This window comes from Neovison vison, chromosome 1 (genome assembly GCF_020171115.1).
Source record: "Neovison vison isolate M4711 chromosome 1, ASM_NN_V1, whole genome shotgun sequence".
NCBI lineage: Eukaryota > Metazoa > Chordata > Mammalia > Carnivora > Mustelidae > Neogale > Neogale vison.
The window spans coordinates 284,799,560-284,827,235 of NC_058091.1; the positions used below are offsets into that span (position 1 = coordinate 284,799,560).

The 27,676-nt window shown below is 42.0% G+C and overlaps 2 protein-coding genes and 1 non-coding gene across 3 annotated transcripts; 2 read left to right on the forward strand and 1 right to left on the reverse strand.

Annotated features, from left to right (window-relative positions):
- Positions 1-1,619: 1,619 nt before the first annotated feature.
- Positions 1,620-15,702, reverse strand: CARD6 (caspase recruitment domain family member 6). The gene is made up of 4 exons (XM_044232492.1): positions 15,295-15,702; positions 11,728-12,024; positions 9,423-10,025; positions 1,620-4,703 (listed from the first exon to the last, which is right to left on the reverse strand). Exons 2-4 carry the CDS (start codon positions 12,008-12,010, stop codon positions 2,236-2,238), a joined length of 3,354 nt encoding a protein of 1,117 aa, XP_044088427.1. The 5' UTR covers positions 12,011-12,024; positions 15,295-15,702; the 3' UTR covers positions 1,620-2,235.
- Positions 15,703-15,888: 186 nt separating this feature from the next.
- On the forward strand, positions 15,889-18,313 carry RPL37 (ribosomal protein L37). The gene is made up of 4 exons (XM_044232494.1): positions 15,889-15,981; positions 16,631-16,766; positions 17,013-17,097; positions 18,196-18,313. The coding sequence occupies exons 1-4, from the start codon at positions 15,979-15,981 to the stop codon at positions 18,263-18,265; spliced, it is 294 nt and encodes a 97-aa protein (XP_044088429.1). The 5' UTR covers positions 15,889-15,978; the 3' UTR covers positions 18,266-18,313.
- LOC122898318 lies at positions 18,036-18,115 on the forward strand. The gene has a single exon (XR_006382985.1). It is a non-coding gene; the product is annotated as a small nucleolar RNA SNORD72 (small nucleolar RNA).
- Positions 18,314-27,676: the final 9,363 nt, after the last annotated feature.

Genomic DNA, 27,676 nt, shown 5'->3' on the forward strand with positions numbered 1-27,676 from the left:
TTTATTCCCTGGGGCAGCTCCCTGTGGGTCACTGCAGGCCGCTGTCTCCCTCAACCACCAGACCCAAGACCCTTCCCACACAGCAATTCTGGTTGGGGAGAGCACTGCCCCCTCTCTCCCTTCGGATCTTGGGGTGGCAATGTACCTCACACTTTGACTAGATCCAGGGTGCCGTGCTCTCTTGCCCTGTTTTTACATCTTGTCCAGTCTTTTGTAAATAGTCTCTTTATGAGATGTTCCTCCAAGTCTCCAAACTGAATGTACCATCTATGTATTGCCAAGACCCAGGCTGATACAGAATCTGTTAGTGACAAAGAATCCAGCAAGTTCTGTCCTCCAGGAATGAATCTTAAAGATGGATTTAGAAAAACATTTCTAAAAATATCACCAAGTATTTCTCATTTCAAAAATTTAAGCACAAAAAGATTATTCTCATTGAGAAACTCCTGTTATACATTGAAAATTCGATAGTAATACACTAGGTATTAGGCTTTTTCTCTTGGAAAGATATAGATAAAAATCTACATGCACAGTTCTTTCTCTCTTTATCCTTACAATGACTTTAGATTTAACACCCTCTAACTACTCAGTATAATTGTTTAAGACATGCATAAATAAAGGATGCCTATTGGAGTATGAGCATGTTCTCAGAAATTAGTTACTCCTTTTTAATAATCATTTTTCATCTATTTATCAATATGATCTTTTTCCCTTGGCATCCTTGAAGGCAAAAAAATTTCTAACCCGAAAAGACAACGTGGGGCTATTTTAGTACTTAAAATTAGTATTAATTTTATAAAAGTGTTAAATTAAAAAAACAGAGATCTTAATTCAAATTACAAATCTTATTATTTTATTTCTACATCTAGTGAATTTTAGTATTAACCTTTAAGTGGTCTTTTATTAATATTTGGCATCATTTGCAAGCTTAATTAAACTTCATTTGAATATTTTAAATTTATTATATTCCTTTTACTTATGCTTGTAACTGGCAGATCTTACCCAAATGTTTAGGATGAACCTATATTGTAAATGAACCTAATAAAGTAAAATTGCAAATTTTGTGAATCTTAAGTTCTCTTAAACATTGCAATACTTTCTACAAGCTTTGTAACTCTAAAATCAAAAATTCAATTATGCATTTTAAGTTGAAATCATGAGGATATCAGATCTTTAATAAACCAAATTACCTTAACTATTACAAGCTTTTATTTCATTTATATATTTATTTATTTATTATTTGACAGAGGGAGACACAGTGAAAGAGGAAACACAAGCAGGGGGAGTAGGAGAGGGAGAAGCAGGCTTCCTGGTAAGCAAAGAGCCTGAAGCGGGGCTTGATCCCAGGGTCTTGGAATCCCAAGTTTTGGGTCTTGGGTCTTGGGATTCCAAGACCCTGGGATCGAGCCCTGAGCCAAAGGCAGCCACTTAACAACTGAGCCACATGGGCATCCCTACAAATACTTTAAATATAAAACATACACGGGGCGCCTGGGTGGCTCAGTGGGTTAAAGCCTCTGCCTTCGGCTCAGATCATGGTCTCGGGGTCCCAGGATCAAGCCCCGCATCGGGCTTCTCTGCTTGGCAGGGAGCTTGCTTCCCCTTCTCTGCCTGCCTCTCTGTCTACTTGTGATCTCTGTCTGTCAAATAAAAAATAAAAAATCTTTTAAGAAAAATATATAAAACATACACAAATCATACCCAAGTAAATGCAAAATAACTCATCTCATTGGTTTACAGCTCATTATTCCTTTATGTAAGGGTAAAATGAGAGAATTATAACATTTGAGCAAACTGGAGCTGTTATCACAGGTAAATAGATTATCTGCTTAGTGGCTGAACCAAAAAGTTTTGACCAAGACACCTCTGGAGCAGCAAACATCGAGCACAAGTTTTTCTTGTAACACTGAGCTGCTGAGCCTTATTTTATGGAGTCACCTCAACAGCACCTTTCCTGGCAATCGGGTTATATATTACCTAATACTCAAGGCTGGGTTCAGTTAATTTATTTACTCACTGATTCTATTCTTAATTCTTTTCATATTTTTTCTTTTGGTAGACACAATTCTTACAGATATTTTAATGATACCAGTTAAGCTGTGCATATTTTTTTTTTCTTTCTGTCATGTTAATGATAGGAATCTCTGACCATCTCTGCCATTCTTCTTCAGGTTACCATATGATAGCAATGGCCTGGATGAAGGATTTGTTTCATAGGTCTCTAGAGTGAGCACTTTAACGTTTTCCTGCCCTCTTGGGTGCTGCTTTTAGATTGTTTGTCTTAGCCTGTGAAGGACTGGTCCTACATGACTTGGGTTGAGTGGGCCTGGGCTGAGAAGTCTTGGATTGGGAGGCCTGGGGTGAGCATGGCTTGGGCTGAGCGGGTCTGGGCTGAGAAGGCTTGGATTGGGAGGCCTGGGGTGAGCATGGCTTGGGCTGAGCGGGTCTAGGCTGAGAAGGCTTGGATTGGGAGGTCTGGGGTGAGCATGGCTTGGGCTGCGCGGGTCTGGGCTGAGAAGGCTTAGATTGGGAAGCCTGGGGTGGGTATGGCTTGGGCTGAGTAGGTTTAGGTGGAGAGGGTTTAGCCTGGGAGGGCTGGGGTTGAGTGGGGATGGCTGGAAAGGGTTTAGTCTGGGAGGGCCGGCGATGAGTGGGTTTTGTGTGCGTGGGTTTGGGTTGAGAGGGCACAGGCTGGGATTGGTTGACCTGGAATGGCTTGGGCTGGTTGGATGTGAACTGGGAGCTGGGTAAATATTTGCTGTTGGACTTGGGATAGGATCCCATTTGGAAAGTTGGATTTGAAGGCCCATCCTGTGCCTTCAGTTTGGCTCCTTGCTGAAAACCAGGTCTTATAGGTTTTTGTATGGCTCCTGCTGGTTGAAAGGCCTGGGGGTAAAGACCTTCAATATGGGATGTTGTTTTTATAAGTTTCCCAGTTGCCCTAGTTGGCTGTGTTCTCTGGGCACAGGCTTGTTTAGGCTGTGGCTTCCCAACTGTTCCTGCTGGCTGCAAACCCAGGGAATGGAAGTGACCTATGTGGGAGACCACTGCCCCAGATCTTTTAAGAGCTCCCATTGTTCTGTCCTCCTGCGGTCTCTGAGGCCAGGCCTGTACATGCTGAGACACAGGTCTTGTTTTATCCACGCAATATCCCCAAGAAGTTTTTGGAAATTTTATAAATCTTCCAGGTGAATAAAATCTCTGGGGTGGGAAGTACTGAGACCTAAAACTTTTACCTCGACCATAGCCCCTTGTTTTCTGAAAGGGGCAGGGACGGAACCACCTGGTCCTCTGCTCTGACCAAAAGTGGGAGCCCATAACCCAGGGGGCTTTCAGAGACATATGGTTAAAGTTACCTCCAATTCTGGTTGGTAGAGGACAGGAATTTTCCTGAGGAGGCATGAGTACTGGGGTGGGGTGGAAATTCTGAAGATTCCAGCTAGCCTCAGGCCCGCTTACAGTCATCTCAGCTGCGATTTCAGATGAGCTTTCTGGCTGACCATGTCTTTGTTGTCTCTCATCTTCAGCCAGGTTTTCACTAGAGGAACTGTGAATTCCCTGAACGTTCTCAAAGTCTTGATCTACCTGGATTCCCAACTCCCTGGCCAGGGGGCCCATCTCCTCCATGGTCACATATCTGAGTGAAGAGGACATCACTTCCTGCAGAGCAGCTTGAAGACCCTCCATGTTCTTCCCTCTCTCCCCAGCTTCCTCCTCCTCCCAAAACAGTAGCTGTGATGGCTTCAACTTTAGAATTCTCTGGAAAAGCTGAGCCTCTTCACTCTCCTGGGCCTGGGGACTGAGGACAAAGTACAATCTCTCAGTGGCAGCTTCTCCTAAAAACATTAGCAAGTCCCACTCCTTCTCACCTAAGTAGTCAGTGAAAAAAAACACAGCTGAGGAAATTTCCACCAAAAAACCAAACTGTGTCCAAAAATTTTCTAAGTCTCCACGGAGGTTGGCCAGAGCAACAGGCTTCTGGAAAAAACTAGGGTTTTCCTTTAGACAGTCTCGCTCAGGAAAATGCCACATTATCTCAACCAGGCCATCAGAGATTTGCCAGGGAAGCACTGGGACAGTAAAATCCTGATGGAGAAAGATTTCGTGTGATTTCAGTTGGGCAGGACCAAGCAGTCTGTTGAGGATTCTGGACTTGGAGAAGCTACAGTACCCTAGGCGCACAAAGGAGATGACAGGCATCTTCAGAAACTTTTCTGTGTCCCCTGAAGGTCCTCCTGAAGACTGTGTTGACCACTTTTTCACAATGTCCTTCATGGCCCCTAGCATTAAGATGCTTTTATTGTTTTCAGCATCTGGCAGGAGCAGGGGAAGAGCGAACCCGCACTGATACATGTTTGACATGACTTCACGCTGCAAGGAGCTGTCTGAACAGAGCATAGAGGCACAAAGAACATCAAAGGGATGAATGGTTTGTACGTCCCTGATTTCCAAATTCTCTACCCCAGTCACCAATTCCTCTTTGCCATCTTCACCCAGAACCCTGTGTCTGAGGACTGTATCTCTGGCTGTCACATCCAGAGCTTGAACTTTCATCAGGAAATTCCAAGCTAAGTCTCCGGGAGTCTCAGGTGTCCACATACATCCTCGATCTAAGGAGAATTGCTTAACAACATCCGGCAGAAGCTTTCTGCTCCTATCCATGTTTAAACATGATAGGACATCTTGAAACACGTTTTTTCTCTCTGTAGGGAAAAAGATACTCAGTGAATGTCACATTCAGAGTCAAGCTTCCTTCATGGAGTTCTAAAACTAAATAAGTAATTGGCATTTTCACTGTGAAAAGATAGAACAACACAAATAAAGTGAAAGTTCCCTTTTGCCAATTCCACTTTCCTTCTAAGAGATGTCAATGTGTTACGTATGTTTGCTTCCCATCCTTATTCCATGCAAGTACATAAGTATGCGTGCATAGAGAGAAATATATCATCTGGTTTGGTGGATATTATTTTATTTTTATATAAATGATATTATACTAAACAAGTGATTCTTCAACTTCTTTTCACTTAATGGTATTCTTTGCAAATTCTTCCAAATCAGTTTATACAGAGATTGACTTAACTCATTTTAATTAATTGATCATATTTCATGATTTAGATGGATCATTACTTATTTAACCATTATCTACAGATGATCATTTAGGTTTTCCAGGTTTTTGACTAATGTTTATATGTAGCAATGGAAAACACTGTTAATGCTTCATGATATAGATGTGTGAGGAATTTCCTAGGTTGATATTAATTTCTCTCTTAAATGTATCTCTTGCTAAAGTTTGGGAAAATGGAAGATTTTATTCCAATTAAAACTTTCTCAGAATTTATGCATTGTACCTAATTTCTCCTAATCTCCCGTTTTCTAATATGCCTCCTAACCACTTCTTGAGAATAGATATAGTGCTTAGTAGAAAAAGAAAATGCCAGAGAGCATTTTCTACTCCTGGTAGATGGCAAACTAACATAAGACTCTTGGATCCCAGGGCGCCTGGGTGGCCCAATTGGGTAAGCCACTGCCTTTGGCTCAGGTCATGATCCCAGAGTCCTGGGATTGGGTCCCATATCTGGCTTCCCCTACTCTACAGGGAGCTTGCTTCTCCCTCTCCCTCTGCCTTCCACTTCCCCTGCTTGTGTGCGTGCTGTCTCTCTCTGTGTCAAATAAATAAATAAAATCTTAAAAAAAAAAAAAAAAGATTCTTGGATCCCCTATAAAAATAACCTGGAAGAGGGGCACCTGGGAGGCACAATCAGTGAAATATCTAACTCTTAATTTTGGCTCAGGTCATGATCTCATGGTTGTGAGCCCTGCGTTGGGCTCTGTGCTCAGAGCAGTATCTACTTCAGATTCTCTCTCCCCACTTCTCTTCCCCCTCTCTTTCCCTCTCTTTCTCTCTCTCTCAAATAAATAAATCTTTTTTAAAAATAGCCTGGAAGAAACAACAGAACTGAGCAAAAAATAGAGATTTTAATAATTAACAAAGGTAACCCTGAGAAATCCTCGGGTAGTCTAAAAGTTGCTTGAATTAGAATATGTTTTGGGGAAAGAAGGTGAGGGAGGAGTTGAGGCCAGCAAAATGGGTTCCCAGAGGAGGCAGTGACAGGACAGGTTGCAGGAAAAATTTTAGATCCTGCTCTTGCCTATCAACTAGGCTGACTTTGGGCAACAATCCACTATTTCTTCATCACAAAAACCAGTACTCACACAGCCCTGGCCAAGATATCTAGAACTGACAAGGTAATAACAGTCTTACTATGGAGCTCATCTGGGATACCCCCAAGAAGCAACAATGATAATAATAACAATAAGCACAGAGCTGGATAAAAAGAAAAACAAAAATTTAAGAAGCAATAATAAATATCTAGAACCCAATACATGTTTGTTTGTTTGTTTGTTTAAGATTTTATTTATTTGTCAGAGAGAGAGAGAGAACGAGTGAGCATGTGCACAAGCGGCAGGACGGCAGGCAGAGGGAGAAGCAGGCTCCCCGCTGAGCAGGGAGCCCGATGCAGGACTCGATCCCAGGACCCTGGGATCATGCCCTGAGCCGAAGGCAGACGCTTAGCCAGCTGAGCCACTCATGCCTTCCAAGAACCTAATACATTTTTATAAATTTAAAACTCATGAAAATAGCCCAGCTGAGGCAAAAGAAATGATCAAGAGATGTTAGCTGCCATCCACTGAAAGGAGTATTTTGAATTTGAGTCCAGTTAGGTTAACTGGAAACTAGAACAGATTTAAAAAAACGAAGATTCTTTGAAGATATTTAACAAACAAGAGAGGTGGCTGTGGGGTTTAGTCACCTGGGTTAAGCATCTCTTTTCTTGACCTGTTTTGCTAATGATGTTACATTGATTACAAAAAATAGCCCCAATTAATGGCTTTCTGGATATATTTTGGCTTTCTGCAATACTGCTTTGTAAGAAGTGGTATCTATTTTTTCCTAGTCCTTGAATTTGCACTGTCTTTGTGACATACTTTGACCAACAAAATGTGGCAGAAGTGATGGTGTTATGGGTTGAATTATGTCTACTCTCCACCCCCAACCCTGAAAAACAAAAACAAAAACAAAACTGTGTTAAGACCCCGGTCCTCAGATTATGGCCTTATCTGTAAATAAAATCTTGAGAGAGGTCAAGTTAAAATGAGGTCATTAGGGTGGGCCCTGTCTAATAAGACCAGTATCCTTACAAAAAGGGGAATTTTGAAAACAGAGACATGCACGGAAGGAAAATGATCTGAAGACCCATAGAGAGAAGATGGTCGGTCATCTACAAGCCAAGGAATAACTGAGGCTACCAGAAACGAGGGAGAGAAGACTGGGAACAGCACTTTGCCTAATGCCTGCTGAGACAGTGTGACCCTGCTAACACATTGGTTTCAGACCTGTGGCCTCCATAATCAAGAGACAGTAAATCTCCCATTGTCCTAAGCCACGCTTTGTAGTACTTTGGTGAGCCCTAGGAAGCTAATACAGATGCGATGGTAGTTCTAAGGCTCGTCCTCTCTCTGTCTCTTTCTCTCTCTCCCTCTCTTTCTTGCCTTCTCTCTCTTATACTCCTCTGTCCTCACCATAAGACTATGCCCCATCTAGTCTGAGAAGTCCAGACTAGCCTGCCAGGAGATGACAGACAAGTCTATCACCAGCTGACTATAGACACATAAATAAACCCAGGAAAGACCAGAAGAACTGCCTAGCCAACTGCAGACACTCTTATTGTTTTGATAAGCTCTGTTATGCAGCGCTACTGTCGCAATAAATAAATGATACAGAAAACAAGATCATACCAACAAATAGTAACATGCAAGAAACGCATCATAATATTAGAACGTTACCTATGGAGAAACGGAGAATGAAGAAAAAATGGAATAAACAGACAAAAAGGGGTTTGTTATAGAATAATGATGATACTATGTAATGAATAACTGAGTCAACCCTATACAGTAAGGGAAATGTGTAAATAAATAAAAATTAAGAAGGACGCCTAAAAATGATAATGGGCTGGGAAGGTACGGGGGTGGGACGAGATTTGTGTTGTGGGTTAAATTATGTACCCCCTCAAATTCATATGTTGAAATCCTAACCCCCAGTACCTCAGGATGTGATGCTATTTGGAAATAGGGTCACTGCAGGTATAATTAGTTAAGACGAGGTAATTAGGGTGGGCCCTAATCCAATATGACTAGTGTCCTTATGAAAGGGGGAAATTTGGACCTAGAGTAATGCACTCAGGGAGACAACTGTGTAAAGATGAAGGCAGATGAGAGGGATATTTTTACAAGCCAAAGAATGCCAAAGATTTCCAGCAAACCACCAGAAACCAGGAAAAGATTCTCCTTTTCAGGCTTCAGAAGTAACCAACCTTATAGACACTTTGATTTCTTTTTTTTTTTTTTTTAATTTATTTATCAGAGAGAAAGAGGGGGAGAGAGCAAGCACAGGCATGCCTCTAAACTGAGATAAGACGTTTCTGTTGTTTATTATTTACATTCCCTCATTTGGGGTACTTCGCTAGCAAACTAATAAAAGGTCTGATGAGGAGGACATTACTCCTCTCCTATCTAGAACTAGACAGTGCATCCCCAGGATTTGAACTGAATGGGAGATGAGAGTTACCTTTCCCTCCTCTACTCAGAACTTGGGGATATTTATTTTCATAAACAATATCTCTTCAAATGAAGCATTTCTCAGTTTTCAAGTTTTCATTCAGAAATATTCCAATTAAAGATACTAATACAATTTTCCCTTACTAAGACGGTAATTTATGACCAAGATCAAGCCAAGGGGATCTTATCCATTCATTACAGGCTCCTCTCTGATTTTCACTTCAGTAGTCAGGACCAAAACCTCCATATGCCATTGGTCACAAAGGCACTAAAATGACTTAAGAGGCTTAATTTGAACAATAGAAGGTAACACCTAAAATTAGTGGTTAGCAGCTTCTTTTATGCATCACAGGAGGTGACTACAGAAACCTATAAGCTGGGGCGCCTGGGTGGATCAGTGGGTTAAAGCCTCCGCCTTCAGCTCGGGTCATGATCCCAGGGTCCTGGGATCGAGCCCCACATCGGGCTCTCCGCTCAGTGGGGAGCCTGTTTCCTCCTCTCTCTCTCTGCCTACTTGTGATCTCCGTCTGTCAAATAAATAAATAAAATCTTTAAAAAAAAAAAAAGAAAGAAAGAAACCTATAAGCTGACAATCAGTATTTATTTTTGCTTCTACTGTCCACCATTGTGTAGGTCCTGAGTCTTCCTCTCTGTCAACACCCACCTCTAAGGAAATTCCAGGTTAGGGAGGCAGAAAGAATCTGAGTAGCAGCTTTTCTGCTGACGTCTAGTGCCTTTCTTCACCCCTTCTCCCCATTATGGGATGGAATAAGTTGTTGCCCAACTATCACATATCATTCCCATACCTTCAATCCTTTTCTCCTCCTCCTCCTCCTTCTCATCTTCCTCCTCTTCCTCCTTTTCCTTCTCCTCCTCCTCCAGCAACATGCCAGTTTCTGAATCCTCATAGCTCTGTTCTTCCTCAGAGAAGTGCAGGGTTTCTGAATATGTCCAGCCTTCTTCGCCATCATAAACACTGTGCTCTGAGTCATTATAATCCTCTTCTTCCACAGCGGGCTCTGCATCTTCTGAGTATCCAAGGGATTCTAGATATCCCTCTCTTCCTAAGTACAAAGAATCATCTGGCTTCTCATATCTCTGTCCATCCTGTAAATAAACAATAGTTGCTGGAATTTCATATTCGGAGTTCTCAACTGAATGTGGTGATATGACTTCAGGCATGTTGTATTCCTTCTCATCTTCGCTGGAGGTCCAAGCAGTCTCTTTATGACTAGTTTTCTTCTCCCCAAAGGATTCAGAGATTCCCATAACCATGTGTTCTTTCTCTGTGAAGGATATTGTGATCTCAGGATTCTCAGGCTGTTTCTCTCCAGAGGAAAAAAAATCTTCTGAATTCTTGTTTACCCCTATAGGTTGAGGAGGTTGTATATTCTCATTCTTTAAAAGTTCTGGAAAAGAACAAGAGAGTTGGGAGGGAGGTTGTTTCATTTTTCCAAATTAACAAGAATAAATTTTATAATAACTTGAGTTTCCAAGACCTCAAAGCATCATCTCTCTTCTTTATTTCAAAACTGGAGTATATGAAAACCTAGCATCTCCCACATAAATAACAAGTCACCTGGCATTCTTTCTCTCACTGGAAAAAAAAAAAAATCAAATCATGTTCCTACCTTGCTCAAAAGTTTGAGTTCTTTGTAGAAAACTCGAAGAGTACATGAGTGAAACAGAAAATGTGAATCCTATGAACAGTGCTTATCTGTGGTTTTACTGTGACCCAAAACCATCTCAGATTTCCTAGAGCCATTGCTAATGAAATCTGATCCTAATGATTTCTAATCAGGAAGCAAATAGCTCTAATTTGGAATAGTAGGTCCTAGAAATAATAGTATCTATTTCTCTAAGCATATTGTTCTTGTCCTACAGTAGAGATCATTAACTTTTTATCTGAACCTCTACCTCTCTACTATCTCTTAAAATGATCTTTATTTTTTAGACTTTCAGAAAAAGGAGCTATACCTGCCTCTAGTGGTAATCTACAAAATTGCTAAACAATCCATTCTGGAAGAATTACTCCCTCATCTGCCACAAAATATTTTTTTTTTTATATTTTATTTATTTATTTGACAGCCAGAGATCACAAGTAGGCAGAGAGGCAGGCAGAGAGAGAGAGAGGAGGAAGCAGGCTCCCTGCTGAGCAGAGAGCCCGATGCGGGACTCGATCCCAGGACCCTGAGATCATGACCTGAGCCGAAGGCAGCGGCTTAACCGACTGAGCCACCCAGGCGCCCATGCCACAAAATATTTTTAAACATTGAGGGATTAGCATTTGAGGGACACCTGGGTGGCTTAGTCGGTTAAGTGTCTGCCTTCAGCTCAGGTCATGATCTCAAGGTCCCGGGAAAGAGCCCCGCATGGGAAACCTGCTTCTCCCGCTCCCATTCCCCCTCCTCGTATTCTCTCTCTCTCTCTCTCGCTTGCTCTCTGTCAAATAAATAAATAAAATCTTCAGGGATGCCTGGGTGGCTCAGCGGGTTAAAGTCTCTGCCTTCAGCTCAGGTCATGATCCCAGGGTCCTGGGATGGAGCCCAGCATGGAGCCCAGCATGGGGCTCTCTGCTCAGGGGGGAGCCTGCTTCCTCCTCTCTCTCTCAGTTGCCTGCCTCTCTTGGCCTACTTGTGATCTCCGTGAGTGAAATAAATAAATAAAAAAAATTAATCTTAGGAAAAAATAAGAATTAGCATTTGAATTGCTCCAGAAAAGCAGGCTTCTGTTGGCATTCTTATCACAGAAAAAAATGAAGTTATTAATCCACCATGTATCATTCTTCTGCTATTTCCGAAATGGTTATACTAAGTGAAAGATGCAGCACTTGGTCTTGGGGTTGTTAAATATCCATGAAGTTACTGACTGACTAAAAAACCCCTGCAAATTTTAGATACAGTTTCAACAAAAAATTATCAATCCCTTAAGCCAATAAGATACATTGCTCCCTGCTTTTAAATTCCTGGACACTTTTACCCTCTATCATATTTCAGTGAAAATTATCTCTGGGAGATAGACAAATGAAAACAAAAGGCAATTATTTTCTTTTTTCAGGAAATCTACCTTGTCCCTCCCACCACCCCCCAAAAGTATAGAAATCCAACTTACCATGCTCTAAGCCCCAAATGGTAGCTGACTCTGGAAAAGTACTAAGTAAACACTTGAGGAAATGCTGACAGCACACCTCTCCCTTTTTCTGTACCAAAATTAACAGCTTTCGACTTTTCTTCAGGGGATCTGTAATATTCTCCAGAGTCTCATACTCTTCCTCAGAAACCAGCCTCCGAGAGGTTAATGTGTCTAAGACAGAATCAGGATCTTGTTGGAGGATTTCAAGTAACTTTTTCCGTTCTCTTTCTATGAGCTCAGAAGGAACACTTTCCGCAGCCATTGTTCTTCCGTCCTCTAGACCAGGAAATGGATTATGAAACCGTTTCAGTAGTAAATAAATACAGGTTTAAAAAAAAAAAAAAATGGCAGGGGCGCCTGGGTGGCTCAGTGGGTTAAGGCCTCTGCCTTCGGCTCAGGTCATGGTCTCAGGGTCCTGGGATTTGAGCCCACACGGGGCTCTCTGCTCAGCTCTCTGCTCAGGCTCTCTCTTTCGGGAGGAGCCTGCTTCCTCTCCTCTCTCTGCCTGCTTCTCTGCCTTCTTGTGAACTCTAATTCTCTCTCTCTCTCTCTCTGTCGAACAAATAAATAACATCTTTTAAAAAAAAAAAATGGCAAAGAATAAACAGGTCAAAGATGCCTAGCATTGAAGAGAGTGGCTAAAAACAAGCCAAGACAGTGTGCAAATCTAGCCCTGAGCCGACTGGCCTGGCTCCCTATAGATTATCTATCTACTCTTTTTTTTTTTTTTATCTATTTGTGATGAGAATGTGAACTGATTAACTCTTTCTGGAGAGAAATCTAGCAACAGGCAGCAATAAATAATAAATAAATAAATAAATGGAGATGGATAAAAATACAAATTTACACCATTCAACCCAGCAATTTCACTTCTAAGTAATTATCTTAAGGAAATAATTAGACAAATGTTCAAAGATAAATGTGCAAGAATCTGCATGATGTCGTTTGTAATAGCAGAAAATTTAAAATAACTTAAGATTTTCACAAATTGGGGATTTGTGGAATAAATGTTGATATATCAACAGTAAAACAAAAAAGAATAGTTTAAAAGGATGAAGCAGGGTGCCTAGCCAGCTCAGTCAGTGGAGCATGAGACTCTGGATCTCAGGGTCACGAGCTCGACCCCCACATTAGGGTAGAGTTTACTTTAAAAAAAAAAAAAAAGAAAGAAAGAAAAGGATGAAGTAAGCCTATGTATATTAACAACTAGTGATATCCATGATATATTGTTATGAAAGACAAAGTTACAGATCTCATTGTTTTAAAAATTAATATGTGTATAATGCACATATATAAAATATATATAGTGATATATATTTACAAGAAGACAGGAGAGAGACTCCCCAATTATAGCACTGGTTATCTTTGGGGATATGATTACAGAGGGATTCATAATTTCTACTTTAAATACTACTGCATACTTAATAGTTTACATTTTTTGTTTCTATTAGACTTTAGTTTTTATTCTTTAGATTTTATTATTTTTTTTTTTGGAGAGAGTATGAGCACACATGCGTGCGTGCATGGTGGGTAAGGTAGACAAGCAGATTCCATGCTGACAACAGAGCCCTACCCAGGGCTTGATCTCACGACCCTGACATCATGACCCAGGCTAAAACCAAGAGTAGGACACTTAACTGACTGAGCTACCCAGGCACCCCTGAATTTTTTTTTAAACCATCTAGTTAGTCTTTTTTTTTTTTTTTTAACATTTGTTTATTTATTTGAGAGAGAGCACACAAGTGGGAAGGGCAGAGGAGGATCCCAAGCAGACTCCACACTGAGCACACAGCTGGACACTGGCCATCTCCCATGACACCAAGATCATGACCTGAGCAGAAACCAAGTCATATGCTTAACTGATTGAGTCACTCAAGCACTCCTAGCTGGTCTTTATTTACAGTTCCATAGTTCGCAAGAACAGCCTGAAAACAATCTAAATAACTATCAACAGGCTCCTAGATGAATAAACTATAGTATTTCATGGAATAGTATACACCATTCAAAAAGAATGAACTTCAGTGACCCACAATATAATCATAAAAATATAATATAAAATAATTATAATTCACTTATAATTATAAATAATTATAATTATAAAAATATAATCATAAAAATATACTTCAAGTCCCTAAAGATTATGTACAGCATGATACCCCTTTTAAAAGTTGAATGTAACTTAAATACATACACATGCATACACACATTTTAGGAATATACATGGAGTCATTAAAATTATATAAAGTGTGGGTACCTGAAGTAAGGAAATAATGAATATGAAGTTAAGAAAGATGGTTACCTAGGTTCAGGAAAGGTTGGGGATAAGCTGGGATAATAGGACAGGAAGATCATGGAGTTAGACATAGGCTATAATCCAGGGATAAGTTTATAGGTCTTTAATATATTATTAAAGGTAATTAAATATGTAAATAAGGGCAGGGACCAATGCTGCATGGACCGATGTTGAGATGTATTAAGAATCAAGGATAATGATGAATCCATCTCTGCTGTTCCTGAGGTTGAAAAAATATTAAGGAAGTCTTTATATAATACTAAAAATTAATTTTAGGTTAGAGTTTTAACTAAATGCATCTCAAAAGGGAGGCAGAAGGGTATGATAGGAGATTCTTACTGGATTTGAAGGGACAAGGAGACAGAAAGCCAAGGAATGACAGGCTCTAGAAGCTGGAAAAGGTGACAACAGAACTTCTGGAGCCTCTAAGAATATAATGCAGCCCTGACCACATTTTGTATTTGAGCCCAGTGAGACCAGTCTCAGACTTCTGACCAGAACTGTAATGTGTGTTTTAATTGTGGTTAGGAACACTTAACTAGAGATCTACTCTCTTACCAGATTTTAAGTGTGCATACACAGTATTGTTAACTATAGGCACAACGAGGTCCAACAGATCCCTAGAATTTATTCCTCTTGAGTAGATGAAATTTTTTAAAAAGCAGTATAACTTGTTTGTTTTAAGCCACTAAATTTGTGGTAACTTGATAGAAAAGCAGTAAGAAACTAATACAGCATCTAATCCAGCAAGCCCCTCGAATTGCAGTTTGGATCCGAGCACTGGCAGGTTGGCCTCCTCTTTATCCTCTATCTGCCGCTTCCATGAGGACGGGACTGTCCTGTAAACCCTGATTCCTAGAGTTCCGCCACCAGCTACTCCGTCACCTTTGCTAATATTTCACATGTGACAGGTAAAGAATTCTCGGTTTACATAGAATGTAAGCACATTACACGGCTATTTGGGATCCTTCTCCCTACGTACTCTTAAATGTTTGGATTTTTTGCTGTTTTGCGAGGGTGGGGGGGTTGCTGGGTGAAAGGTTACAATCGGATTCCCGTCTATCAAGGAGATCTGGAAATCACCAATTTAGACCCTACTTACAAAGCGTTTACGTACAGACTTCCAGGCCCTAACAAAAGGGGCCGAATCGGATTTCCTCACGGGGGACCGGGGGGGGGGGTGGTGCAGAAAACTGTATCCGAAGATCCCACGTGTGATATAGCATACTTAAATTTTAGATCAAAACATATACCTTTAAACTACTACAGTTAGAAGAAAACGTGATTCCCCTTTCTTTTTGAGATCTGGAGGCCAGCTCCTGAGAGGCCGGGTCGGTGCCTCCGTACCGCCTGCGACCTCTTCAAGAACCAGCGTCTGCCAAAAGCTTCCATCCAGGGTGAGGAGGGAGCTGGAGGAGTCCGTTTCTCCCAGATCGGGATTCCAGTTCCATCCAGGGTGAGGAGGGAGCTGGAGGAGCCCGTTTCTCCCAGATCGGGATTCCAGTTCCATCCCGAATCCTCCACCACCGCCGGAAGCGCGGACTCGTGCCCCAGGCTCCCCACCGGCTTGGCTTAGTGACCGAAATCCGCGATGTAGCCACAGATCTAAAAACTAAGAGGCAGGAGAGCAGGAGAGGAATCACAAAAAACCAGCTTGCGGTGTCTAGGCAGCTCTCGCGCAAGGCGGGGCGGCCGAAACTACGCCCATTCGGACTCCACGAAGCTGTGAGCCCTCCCGCCCGCAGAGCGCCGAAATCCCTATTGGCCCTGCCTTGGCTCTGGTTCCTCCTCTAGACCCCGCCCACACCGCTGCGACGGACGTTTGAGAACAGCGCCCCGCGCTCGCCGGAAGTACTTCCCTGGGCGGAAGCTCCTTAGCACGATATAGCGGAAGTGCCTCCTCTTCCGGTCTCTTTGGGGCCTGCCGCGGAAAAAAGATGGTGAGTTTTTTCCAGTAGTTCTTCGTATCGCCTTCCATCCTCGTCTTCTGCGTCGCGCTCCCTGCCATCCTGAGGGGGCCGGCGAGGTTCCTGCTAGAGGGAGCGGGTGGGTAGGAAAGGGGCATACTGTGGCCCTCAAGAGCCAGAAGAATGGCTCCTAAGTGTACCTGGGGATGCTAAGTCTACAGCCGTGGAGCAGGAGCCACTCTAGGTCCCTTGGTTTTTTTTTGATTTTTGGAGAAGCCTTGCCCTCGGATGTGAACTGAAGGAAGAAGCGTGGTCTGGGAGCGTTTGGCTCTGTAAGCAAAAAAAAAACTGTTGATGAGGTCTTGCAGGAGCTCTTAAGTTTGGGGGTCGGGGTAGGGAGGAAAACCCCACGTTATTTCGTCTTGCGGCTTGTCTTTTCTGTCTCTGTCCTCTAAAGAATGTAGCCGATTTCGAAATAGAGTAGTCCCTGCGGAAGGCTTTAGGTAACGTGAAATGCTGGTAGTGGTCTCTGATCTAGCGTTTAAGTTAGGAGCGTCCGCCGCGGTTTCAGCCCTGGACTGTCTTCAGACCTTTGTAACTGCTTTTAAATCTTAATCAGTGAAAACGCCGGGATACGTGTAGAAATCACTAGATCTCAAAATCGTTTTTCTCCCCTTTGCAGACGAAGGGGACGTCATCGTTTGGAAAGCGTCGCAATAAGACGCACACGTTGTGCCGCCGCTGTGGCTCGAAGGCCTACCACCTTCAGAAGTCCACGTGTGGCAAGTGCGGCTACCCTGCCAAGCGCAAGAGAAAGTGTAAGTGGATTGGTTTCAGGCGAACTGCGTGTCGGGCGTTGGGAGGGAAGGCGGTGGTCTCGGGCGCACTGTAGGAAAGTGGGCGTGGCTTGCGGCATTAATTGGTCCTTAAAGGAAAAGTGCGTCTTTATGCGGATGAAGTGGACTTACAGAACGAGGGAGGCACTTTTTAATATATTGACCAGCGGTGCCTGTAACCTAGGTGGGGAAGAGCCCCTTAGAACCTTACCTGCATTTGTGTTCTAGATAACTGGAGTGCCAAGGCTAAAAGACGGAACACCACTGGGACCGGTCGCATGAGGCACCTAAAAATTGTATACCGCAGATTCAGGTACAGCTTTTTGTGTTTCCATTGTAGTTTAGTTCTGTGAGCTTGGAGAAGAACCTTCTTGGTGTGTTGTGAAATGACGGTACTGCCCTGGTTAGTGGGGTCGCACGTGTTAGAAGGTATTTTCTCTGCTTCCCCTGTAACCTTCAGACCAGTCAGTCTGGATTTTGTTACTCTCTCAATGAGCAACCGTATAAGCTATAAACGTTTAGACTGCGGTTTGAGCGGGACACCCCAAAATGTAATATTTCTTGGGGATAGGCCACACCTCACTTTTTCCCGCAAATTTGTCAGGACAGTGGTGAATGAGGTCTGGGGTTGGGCCTTTACTTCTGTGGTTTTGAGCAAATCTGTAGAAAACGGTGATAGTTACTGCATTTGTATAGAAAGAAAGATCTCCTACTCTCGTAAAAGTCAGGCTCTAGAGTTGTGAGAAATGCAGAATTTCAGCCCCCGCTTACAGAGAAACTGCATTTTAACATGCCTCTTAAGGTGTCAGTCATTTAGGTGTCAACCAAGATCATTTGTTGGGGAGACTGCCCTGTGCTGTGTAAAGTAGGAGTTGGAGAGCATCAACTAAAACCAGGCTAACCCTTTGGTGCTTCAATTCATAAAGTTTTAAAAGGAGGATAACAGTACAATTTCTCTTTGGAGTGTGTATGTATAATAAATGAGTTAAAATGTAAAGCGCAGTTAAGCAGTTTAGAAAATGTCAGCAATTAAACATACTCCTTGTTTTCCTTGGCTAAAGGAGAGTGCTTAGGATCTCTGCCTGATAGCCTAGGGACTTACTTTCACAAATGGATCTCTTAACAAGCAGGAGAGACGAACTGGCCTGGTGACCGGGACAACAAAATAAATTGTTGACCTTCTTTCAGTTGCAACTCAGTGTATGTTTGAAATGGGTATCTTGAAGCGGAAGGAAGTAAATAAAACCGTGCAGCTTATCGATGATGCCGTAAAAATAAATGTCTGAACATATGAATTTGATACTGATTTCAGCATTTAACTGAGATAAGCTCATTTAAATCTGTATTAATAAAAACTGAAATGTATAAATTGTTGCTGAAGTAACTGGTTTTCATTTTTAATACCATGCAGGCATGGATTCCGTGAAGGAACAACACCTAAGCCCAAGAGGGCAGCTGTTGCAGCATCCAGTTCATCTTAAGGATTTCAACAATTAGTCAGAATAAACATCATGGTTTTAAAAAAAAAAGTTTGGTGTGCTGAGGTATTTTTGATAGGCCCATAGTATCAGTGAGTTGCCATAGTATTGGGGATGGGACAACTTAACTAGGTTTACTTGTTAAGTGACTGTTCTGGAGCATTAGCTTTTGAACTGGATTGTGATACTGCTTAAGAGGATAAGAAACAAGCAGAATTCCAGGATTCCTTCAAGTAAGTAACACTAGACGATAGAAAGAATGCAGTATGAGCACAGTAGGACTCACGGTACATACGGGTATTTAAGATTTATTTAAGAGTTGGGGCACCTGGCTGGCTCAGTTGGAGGAACATGCAGCTCTTAATTTCAGGGTCATGAGTTTGAGCCCCACTTGGGGTATAGAGACTTAAGTAAAACTTAAAAAAAAAATGTTAGAGTAAATGAAAAAGCATAATGTTAGATGAAAAAGCTTTTAGTAACATTCATCTGCTATAGTCTTGACTTTGGGGAGTAGTCCTCAATCCTGTGTGATAGGGTTTGGAGTACCAGTGAGAACATGAAGGATAGTGATTGAATAAGTTGTTTTGGAAAGGTGATTTTAACTCATTCTAGTCTCCAAAATGCTTGCTTGGTATCTAGCATATAGGCTTGTGTGTGATTAAAGGTAGCCAGCTGAATATCGGAAGCTCCTTGCTAGGTGTGAGTCAAAACACTGGAGTGGGATGGGTGAAGAGAAAGTTGGGCCACGTGCAAATGCAATCCGTACAAAGTAAAGGAAAAACAAAAAAAATAAACTTAACATTTGTAGATGAAAGGCAGTGGTAAATAAGTCCTCAGTGGTGTGTTTAACCCTCAACTGAGTGATCATTGGTTTTTCTGTTATAGGGCTCTCAAATTTTTGCCATGCTTTCCCAATTCTGGCAGTTTGTTGCCAGTATTTTGTAATGAGACAAGGCCAACACAGTGGACTGCTGAGTGAGAGAACAGAGATTAAGTGGAGCACGAGTGTTTGAACAGTCACTGTTAAAGTGGCCAACTGCGGTCTTAATTTGCAGCTTCCCATTGATCACAACCTGACCTGTAAAGGATTTTCATGATCTTCAATGCCTTGCCAACCTTTACTGTACCCTACAGTACTTTCCCAGGATACTAGCTAAGTGCTGCCTCCCTACTTTTTTAAGATTTATTTGAGAGAGCAAGCACAGGTGTGTGGGAGCTGGGGGAGGAGCAGAGGAAAAGAATCTCAAGCAGATGCCCTACTGAGTGATCTCGGGATCCTGAGATAATGACCTGAGCCAAGATCGGTGGAATGTTCCGCCCAGGCACCACCCTGCTTTTTTCCTTTAGCTTCTAACCCATCCTTAAGATCTCGGCTTACATTGACTTGAGGGATCCCCAGCTCATCTAAATACATTGGGCTTCCCTGTGTGAGACTAGAGTGACCCCTCTATACTCTAGGCATGTATTGTTAGAGCATGCTTCCTGGAGTCTTGGTCTTCGAATAAATGCAGTACAATCCTATAAGCTTTACTCATTTAAACACTTTTATCTAGCTTATTATAAGAACACAGTGTATAATATATATACACAATGTATTGACTTAACCAGTAAAGTTTATAAACAGTAGACTAAGGTTTTGGAGAGGTGAAACTTAAACATGCATTTTTTACTGCCTGGGGTATTGATTCTCCAAAACTGCATTGTTACAAGTCTCAGCTATACTGGAGAGAATTGAAATAATCTGATTTGCTCTCAACGTCTTCCTGAAATCTTCCAGTGTCACTAATGCTTCCTAAGTAATGGAGGGACCCACTAAGATAGGTATTGGCCAGTATGAAATAAACAGTCTGTGGGGCAAATGTGCACTGACCTGAACACCTGTGAAATTACTGAATTCTGGGTCAGGAAAAGCATTGGGCAAAGGGTAAGGGGGCAGGTGGGCAGTGATGCATTAGCCAAGGCCTGTGTTTATTGAGTATAAGTGAGCTGACTTTATTTGCGAGTGCGTGTGGCCCTTAACACAGTGAATTTGGAAAATTACTCTAGTGCTATGGTAATTATCCCCCCAGATCATAGAAGGCTCATGGACCAAATGATACCACTCCAATAAGTTAAATTTGATTTTAAGGCCCAAGGAGAAGCAATTGCAAAGAGATGGAGCTGGGTTAGCACATTTAGAGAGCAAACAGTTCAGACAAGTCATGATTTGCAGAAAGTTTATGTCTGATTGATGTGATGACATCCCGAGTGTTGGTTGAGGTTTGGGCAGTGGATCCCTATCCGACAAAACATGTCCCACTTAATTGTATGTAAGACAGTAGAAAGTACACCTGACCCACTCAAGGCAGCTTAGTTACCCTACTGAATTGGGGAGAAAATTGCGTTTCTCAGGCAGAGGGTATTCAGGACCAGATTAGTCATCAACATGTTGTTGAAATGAAATCCAGAAATAATTTATGAGTGCTTCATGTCTCCTGTATTGTTAACCCAACCCTTTAATCAGATACTGTGGTTTTGTCGGGTCAGGAGAAAGAGAGGGTTGGCAAGAGCAGAATCTGGAGGGGTAAGCTGAACAAATCATGAAAGGTTTCAAGTACCATAGCTAAGGAGTTTGGACATTAGTGTGAAAGTAATGATAAATCATTGAAGGTTTCAACCCTGCAGGGGCACAGCACAGTTAGTTTTCACTAGCAAGGTAATTACAGAAGGTGGTGATGTGAATGTCATGAGTCTTGAAGCTAGAAGATCAGGCTGCAGGTTCTAAAGTTAATGTGAAAATCATGAGGACTTGGACTGAGGTAGTGGTAGTGGGGCTGGCTATATTAGGAAAGTCTCTAATGAGAATATCTGAAATTTAAATCAAAGGGAACTTCTAAGCTTCCCATTTCCTTCTGTAACATAGCTGTGTAAGGATTCCAGGAGGTCATATGTGCAAAAATATTATCAGGAAGGGGCGCCTGGGTGGCTCAGTCATTAAGCGTCTGCCTTCCGCTTAGGTCATGATCGCAGGGTCCCGGGATTGAACCCTACGTTTCGATCCTTGCTCAGCAGAGCCTGCTTCTCCCACTCCCCCTGCTTGTGTTCTCTTTCTCTCTCAAGTAAATAAGTAAAAGCTTGACAAAAAATAATTCTGTAAAAAAAATTAACAGGAAGATAGGAGTCTTGGATGATAGGTTTCTGACCAGGGCAAAGTGGTGGTTTGTGCATTTCACTGAGATGGAATAGAATGGAGGCAAGAGGGGAAATGCTAAAGTTGGTTTTGTTGTAATCCCCATGGGACATGAGGAGGAGGTGTTCAAGAAGAATTGAGTAAACCTGGTGGCAGTTGGACCTGAAGTCTGGGCTTGAGCTCTACACTGGAGTAGTGAAGTTGGGAAAGGGACCTTAAGGGTTAGAATGGTGAAGATAATTTACACAGAGATAAGAGATGATGGGGAGAGAAAAGGATGCAATTACTTGACTGAGGAACTTCAGCAGCCATCCTTGACAGTTGAAACTGTTTGAAAATACACAAATTCAAGAAAAAAGATGATGTAGAGAGTCTCAAAGAAGGATTTGGGGAGAAGTCCATAGATTAGAGAGAGCGGTTCATTCATTTGTTCAACATATAATGTGCACAGTGATATACCTACTATGTGGCAGGCCATGTTCGAGGTGCAGTGGGAACAAAAACACGTGGTTGAAGTTGACAGTTGACACCAGGCGTTGCAGAATTAATTAGCCCATGAACTAGGACAGGGTTGAGTCATACAAACAAAGAAAAGGGATTATTTGAGGTGAGGGGGCACTCAATCATCAGCAAATAAATAAATAAATAAATAAAATGAAGGGTTTGACTGTTTTTGTTTTTTGAGAATGAAGATTTTAAAAATAAAGACTCCCAGGGGTGCCTGGGTGGCTCCATTGGTTGAGTGTCTGTTTTTGGCTCATGATCCCAGGGTCCTAGGATCAAGTACTGAGTGCAGCCCTGAATCAGGATCCCTGCACAGAGGGGAGTCTACTCCTGCCCCTCCCCCTGCTTCATGTGTGTTCATGTGTATGCACACACACACACACTCTCTACTCTCAAATAAAAAAAATCTTTAAAAATCGGGACTTCCAGATTTGGCAAAATTTGGGATAATGTTTACTTGGCATAAACTTGATTTCAATAGAGTATTGAAAATAAAGCCAGTTTTCTAGGGATTCAGCAAAGATCAGACAATGAGGAATGACAAGTTTAAAAAAGTTGCTTTGGGAAGGTTACCTGGAAATTCTATGGTTTCCTTTCACTTCTATTGATGATATGGTGTCCTTTCCTGAACCAAATACGTGTTCAGTGACCTCTGTGTGCCTGAAGCACGCCCAGGTCCAGGAGGTAGGTGGAAAACAACAAAGGACCCTGCTCCGACAGATTTCAATTGTGTGTACATAAGCTTGTGTATGTGTGTGTGTGTGTTGGAGGGTTACTGGGAACAAGTAAGCAATAAGTGCTGTAAAAACAAAGAAGCGATAAAGAATGTGGAGACAGAGGACCCTTCTTTAGAAAGGTGGTTAAGAAAGCTAAATGATAAGGAGCCGCCCCTGCAAAGACAACAGTCATTCAGGCAGATATTCAGTCTTTTTTGAGTTCTGGGTTGGTTGCAAAATTTAGCTTAGGCTATAATTAGCTGTAATTGTGTAATATTGTATATTCACATAAGAAAAGCAAAGTAACAGGGTGCCTGGCTGACTCAGTTGGTAGAGCATGTGACTTGATCTTTGGGTTATAAGTTGAAGCCCCATGTTGGATATAAAGATTACTTAATAAAAATTCTTTTTAAAAAGTGTTAGAAAAGGGGCGTCTGGGTGGCTTAGTCAGTAGAACCTCTGCCTTCAGCTCGGGTCATGATTTCAGGGTTTTAGGATCAAGCCCTGCATAGGGCTCCCTGCTGGGTGGAGAGCCTGCTTCTCCATCTCCTGCTATCCCTCCTTATGCTCTAAAAAAAAAAACAAAAAAAACAAAAAGGTGTTAAAAAAAAAAATGTGGGACACCTAGGTGGCTCAGTCGGTTAAGTATCCAACTCTTGATTTCAGCCCCGCCTGGGGCTCTGCACCAGGCATGGAGCCTGCTTAAGATTCTTTCCCTCCTTTTGCCTTCTACCTTCCCCAAAATGGAATCTGAAATAAAAATGTCCCTGCACAGTAAGGAAGAGGGATGTTTTGTCAAGGAAAATTCCAATGAAAAAATGGTTCCTGTGTGTGCAAGTAGTTTGTAGAATAGGCATGATATGTGGATTGAGATAAAAACACAACTTTATTTTTGTGTGCTTTCTTTATTCAGGGGGAATATGCTCCAGTGCCCCAGCATAAAGACTTCGTCTGACCCATGTATTTTTAGAGCACTCACAGATTCAAACAAACAAACAAAAAAACAAAAACAAACAAACAAAAAACCCTTCCAGTCATGGTTAGTTGCAAAACAGTTTTATTTCATTAAGTAAAATGTCCAGTCCTATGTAATAAGTCAAAATTCAAAGATGTCTTCACCTTACCTCACTTCCAGCCTGGGCTTCCTTTGGGCTGGATGCGAGCAGTGGAGGAGAAGGTTTGGTCCCTCTGGTTTCACCTTTCTCTCCTGTACATCTCTGTCAGCTGCAACTTTACTCCTCACCTGTACCGAGCAGAGGATTAAGCCGATTTTTACTCTTGGGCTCTTGTATTAGCTCTTTGGAGATTTCCTACTGAGACCCCTCTCCTATAGTTCCCATCTCAGTTCAAAACTGTCTTTTGTGATTTCTTCCTAGGCCCTAGTGTTCCGCCTCTTTCTCCTAGGGTTTTCTGTACCTCTAAGGCCCTACTGGCAGGATCCAGAACTATCCCATGCTCTCTCTTGCCTTGAGTGGCCCACATTTGGGCCACGAGAAATATTGCCACATTCCTGACCTGACCAAATTCTGAAGTGCAGCGGGCCTTTCCTGGCACACCGCCAAAACCGTTGCAGGAACATATTTCAAAGTTCCCTTAGTGGTTCCTTTGAAGTTTCCTTCACCAGAAGGTAGCAACCCGCTTTTCCAAAAGGTTGGATTAAATACTTAAAACTCTCTTCAAGGGAATTTCTTTGCTAATCTCTCCCTTGTACCCCTCTTATGTCATTGATCTGAGGATTCTAAGCGCTATGACAGGTTTTTGGATATATTCTCTTTTATGTCCCATTTTGGTAGTTCCTTGAGGCAGGAAAAGTCCTATTCTGATAGAATGCTATATTTATATAGCTCTGAAAATAAACATCTAGCAAATCTAAAAGTACTTGGTTTGCCCTGAAAAATGTTTAAAGTGATCTGAACTCCTGACTGTTATATAGAGAAAACAAATCCTTTAGAGGAAAGATCTTTAAAAAAAGACAACTGGTAAAATGGTATCAGAGCAAGGTCCAGCTTCCCCCAGTTAGAGTAGAGATAGTCGAGGTGGCTGAGGAGGAAGCAAAGGCTATTATGCCAGGTGGCAGATGGTATTATTTCAGGAGCATAACTATCTCGGGCAAATAGGAGGGAGGAAGGGGTGGTATATGATTCAGCAACCTCAGAATGGAGAAGGCATAGTCAGGGCAGAAACTCTTTACAGTCCCTGTGGCACAGAGGAGCAGCCCTCAGAGAAGCAGCAGCCCCCCAGGAGAGGAGACAGGAAGCAGGAAGCCTCTGAGAGAAGTACTGTCCAATTAGGGATGGCTCTGGGGAGAGAAACCTCCGGGAACTTAGTCCTGTGAGGTAACACGCATGGCACCGTGCCTTCACAGTTGCAGGAGCCTGGAGGGGGCATAAGGTCACTTCTTTATTTGGGAGAGAAGAAAACTAAGGCACAGAGATTATTTATTAAAAGTATGTATTTTCTTTGGTAATGAAAATTCCAACAACCTCAAGTGTTGGGACACATTCCTTTAAAAAGACATTGCACAGGGGTGCCTGGTGGCTCAGTCTTTAAGCATCTGCCTTCACCTCAGATCATGATTCTGGGGTCTTAGGATCAAGTCCCGTGTCAGGCTCCCTGATCAGCAGGAAGCTTGCTTCTCCCTCTCCCACTCCCCCTGCTTGTGTTCCCTCTCTCTGTGTTAAATAAAAATATTAAAAATACTAAAAAGATGCTGCATAATGTAAGGTTACTTTGTAGAAAATTTATCTTCATTAAATGGAACCCTTACTCATCTGTAGCCTGGATGTGGAGCCACGGGGCCAATCATATGTCATAAAGTACAGAGACCTGAGACACTAATTACATATATAATTTTAGCATTAGGTAAGCTTGTTTAAAAGGTAATAGCAATAAAAAAAAAATAAAAAAAAATTAAAAAAAAAGGTAATAGCAAGCCATTTTCCAACAGTCTCAATCAGAGCAAATCTGCTCTTTCCTGATCCACTCCCTCTCAGAAAAGTCCTGTGAGAGAATATATTATAGAATAAAATCCTCAATAGTTCATTTTTGAACAGTTTAAAATTTTTTGAATAAATTTTGTATGCATTAAGGAGATAACGTTTAAAATTTGAATAGATTAACTATAGGTAGATTTAAAAGCAGTATCCCATACATTCTCCCTTCTGGATTTTTTTTCCATGTCCTAAGTTTAGAGTATATGAAAATCTGTGTAGATGCAAGAACAGACAGGCCTTTAATATTGGCAAAATAAGAAAACTTCACTTACTGTACTAAAACTTGGTAGTGTAGCACATAAATAATAAAAATAACATTCAGAGTATAAAATAAAAACATCCAGTAAAAATATTTGATATATCAGACTTCAGTGAGACAGAAACCACACAGTAATTTGAATGGGAATCATATAATGTAAGGGATTGGGGTAATGAGGGATTGAATAGTAAAAATGAAAGAGAACTCTCTAGGAAGAGTGAAATAAGGAGGAGCCACCACCCCTAGTACCTGAGATAGAGCACCAAAGGTAAAGGCCCTACCCCTGGAGTTGAGATCCAGATGTCTGAGAAGGTCGAGCATAGCTCACTGGATATTGAAGTGTCTTGCTGTCCGGACTTAGCGGGAAAGCCCAGGGGGATGCTGATGGGAAAGCCATTCACAGGGAGGTATAATGCCCAACAGCCTTCTGCTGTGAAATTGCCTGGAGGGCCTCTGAGGGAAGCTTCTGGTCACTCACCACCCATGGCCAGGGCAGGAGCCTGACTGCAGAAATCCTAGGCCTTTCTTTGAAGTTTACCAAGAATCATTTTATGTCTAAGTAATCTCTACAGCCGACATGGGGCTCGAACTCACAATCCCAAAATCAAGGGTCACATGCTCTACCAACTGAGCCAGCCAGGTGCCCCAGCTTAGAGCTCTTTGTCAGATTCAACCTGAGCAAAATTTGTACTGAGTTAGCCAATACAGCATCTGTAAAATACGTTAGACAATCAGTGTCTAATAGGAATTTAATGTGAGCCATAAATGCAAACCACACATAGAGTTTTAAATTTTCTAGCTGCCACATCGAAAAATCTATATAAAAAAAGGTGGGGGGGGTGCCCTGGCTGGCTCAGTCAGTAGATAATGTGACTAGTTCTCAAGGTCACGAATTCAAGCCTCCTGCAAACTGATTAACCCACTCCCAGGTAATTAGAAATTGTTTGAAAATTAGCTTGCCAACTAATCAAAAGTGTAACTGTCAAATAGGCAGAATGCTCTGGAAGGCTTGACAAACACTTTAACTCTGAAAGAGCATTTTCTAAAAAGATTTTATTTATTTATTTGAGAGAGAGAAAGAGAGAGAGAGCACAGAGGGAGAGGGAGAATCAGACTTGATGCTGAGCAGAAAGCCCGATGTGAGGCTCAATCCTAGGACCCTGGGATCATGACCTGAACTAAAGGCAGACGCTTAACCAACTGAGCCACCTAGGCACCCTAAAAGAGCATTCTTATCTTTGTGTTCTTGAGAGAACACCTTGTCATTGCTCATGAACTAACCAAAGAAGAAAGCAGGAAATCCTTGCTTTAACACAGAGCTAGTAGAAACTAAGATCAGATGCAGTGCCTTGGAACACAGTCAAGACAGTCTAGTTAATTACTCTCTAAGGCCACCCAACTGGGTCTGGACCTTAAAGTACACGCAATTAGGGACGCCTGGGTGGCTCAGTTGGTTAAGCAGCTGCCTTCGGCTCGGGTCATGATCCCAGGGTACTGGGATCGAGTCCCATGTCAGGCTCCTTGCTCGGCAGGGAGCCTGCTTCTCCCTCTGCCTCTGCCTGCCTCTTTGTCTGCCTGTGCTCGCTCGCTTTCTCTCCGTCTCTGACAAATAAATAAATAAAATCTTAAAAAAAAAAAAAAAGTACACGCAATTACTAGGAAAAAGTGTGGGGAAACACTGATCTAACATGCCCAACTGGAAGCATGTATACTATCTAAGCACCATCACAAGGACACAAAATTCTATGCCTATGGGCATTTGTTGTCACATTA

Bases quoted from the DNA above. Each gene is read 5' to 3' on its own strand.
- RPL37 (XM_044232494.1), top strand. The intron at 16,767-17,012 runs GTAAGTGGATTG...TTTGTGTTCTAG, and splicing joins TGCCAAGCGCAAGAGAAAGT to ATAACTGGAGTGCCAAGGCT. The intron at 17,098-18,195 runs GTACAGCTTTTT...AATACCATGCAG, and splicing joins ATTGTATACCGCAGATTCAG to GCATGGATTCCGTGAAGGAA.
- CARD6 (XM_044232492.1), bottom strand. From the start codon at position 12,010: ATGGCTGCGGAAAGTGTTCCTTCTGAGCTCATAGAAAGAGAACGGAAA. The intron at 10,026-11,727 runs GTAAGTTGGATT...GTTCTTTTCCAG, and splicing joins CATTTGGGGCTTAGAGCATG to AACTTTTAAAGAATGAGAAT. The intron at 4,704-9,422 runs GTATGGGAATGA...TTTTCCCTACAG, and splicing joins GGAGGAGAAAAGGATTGAAG to AGAGAAAAAACGTGTTTCAA.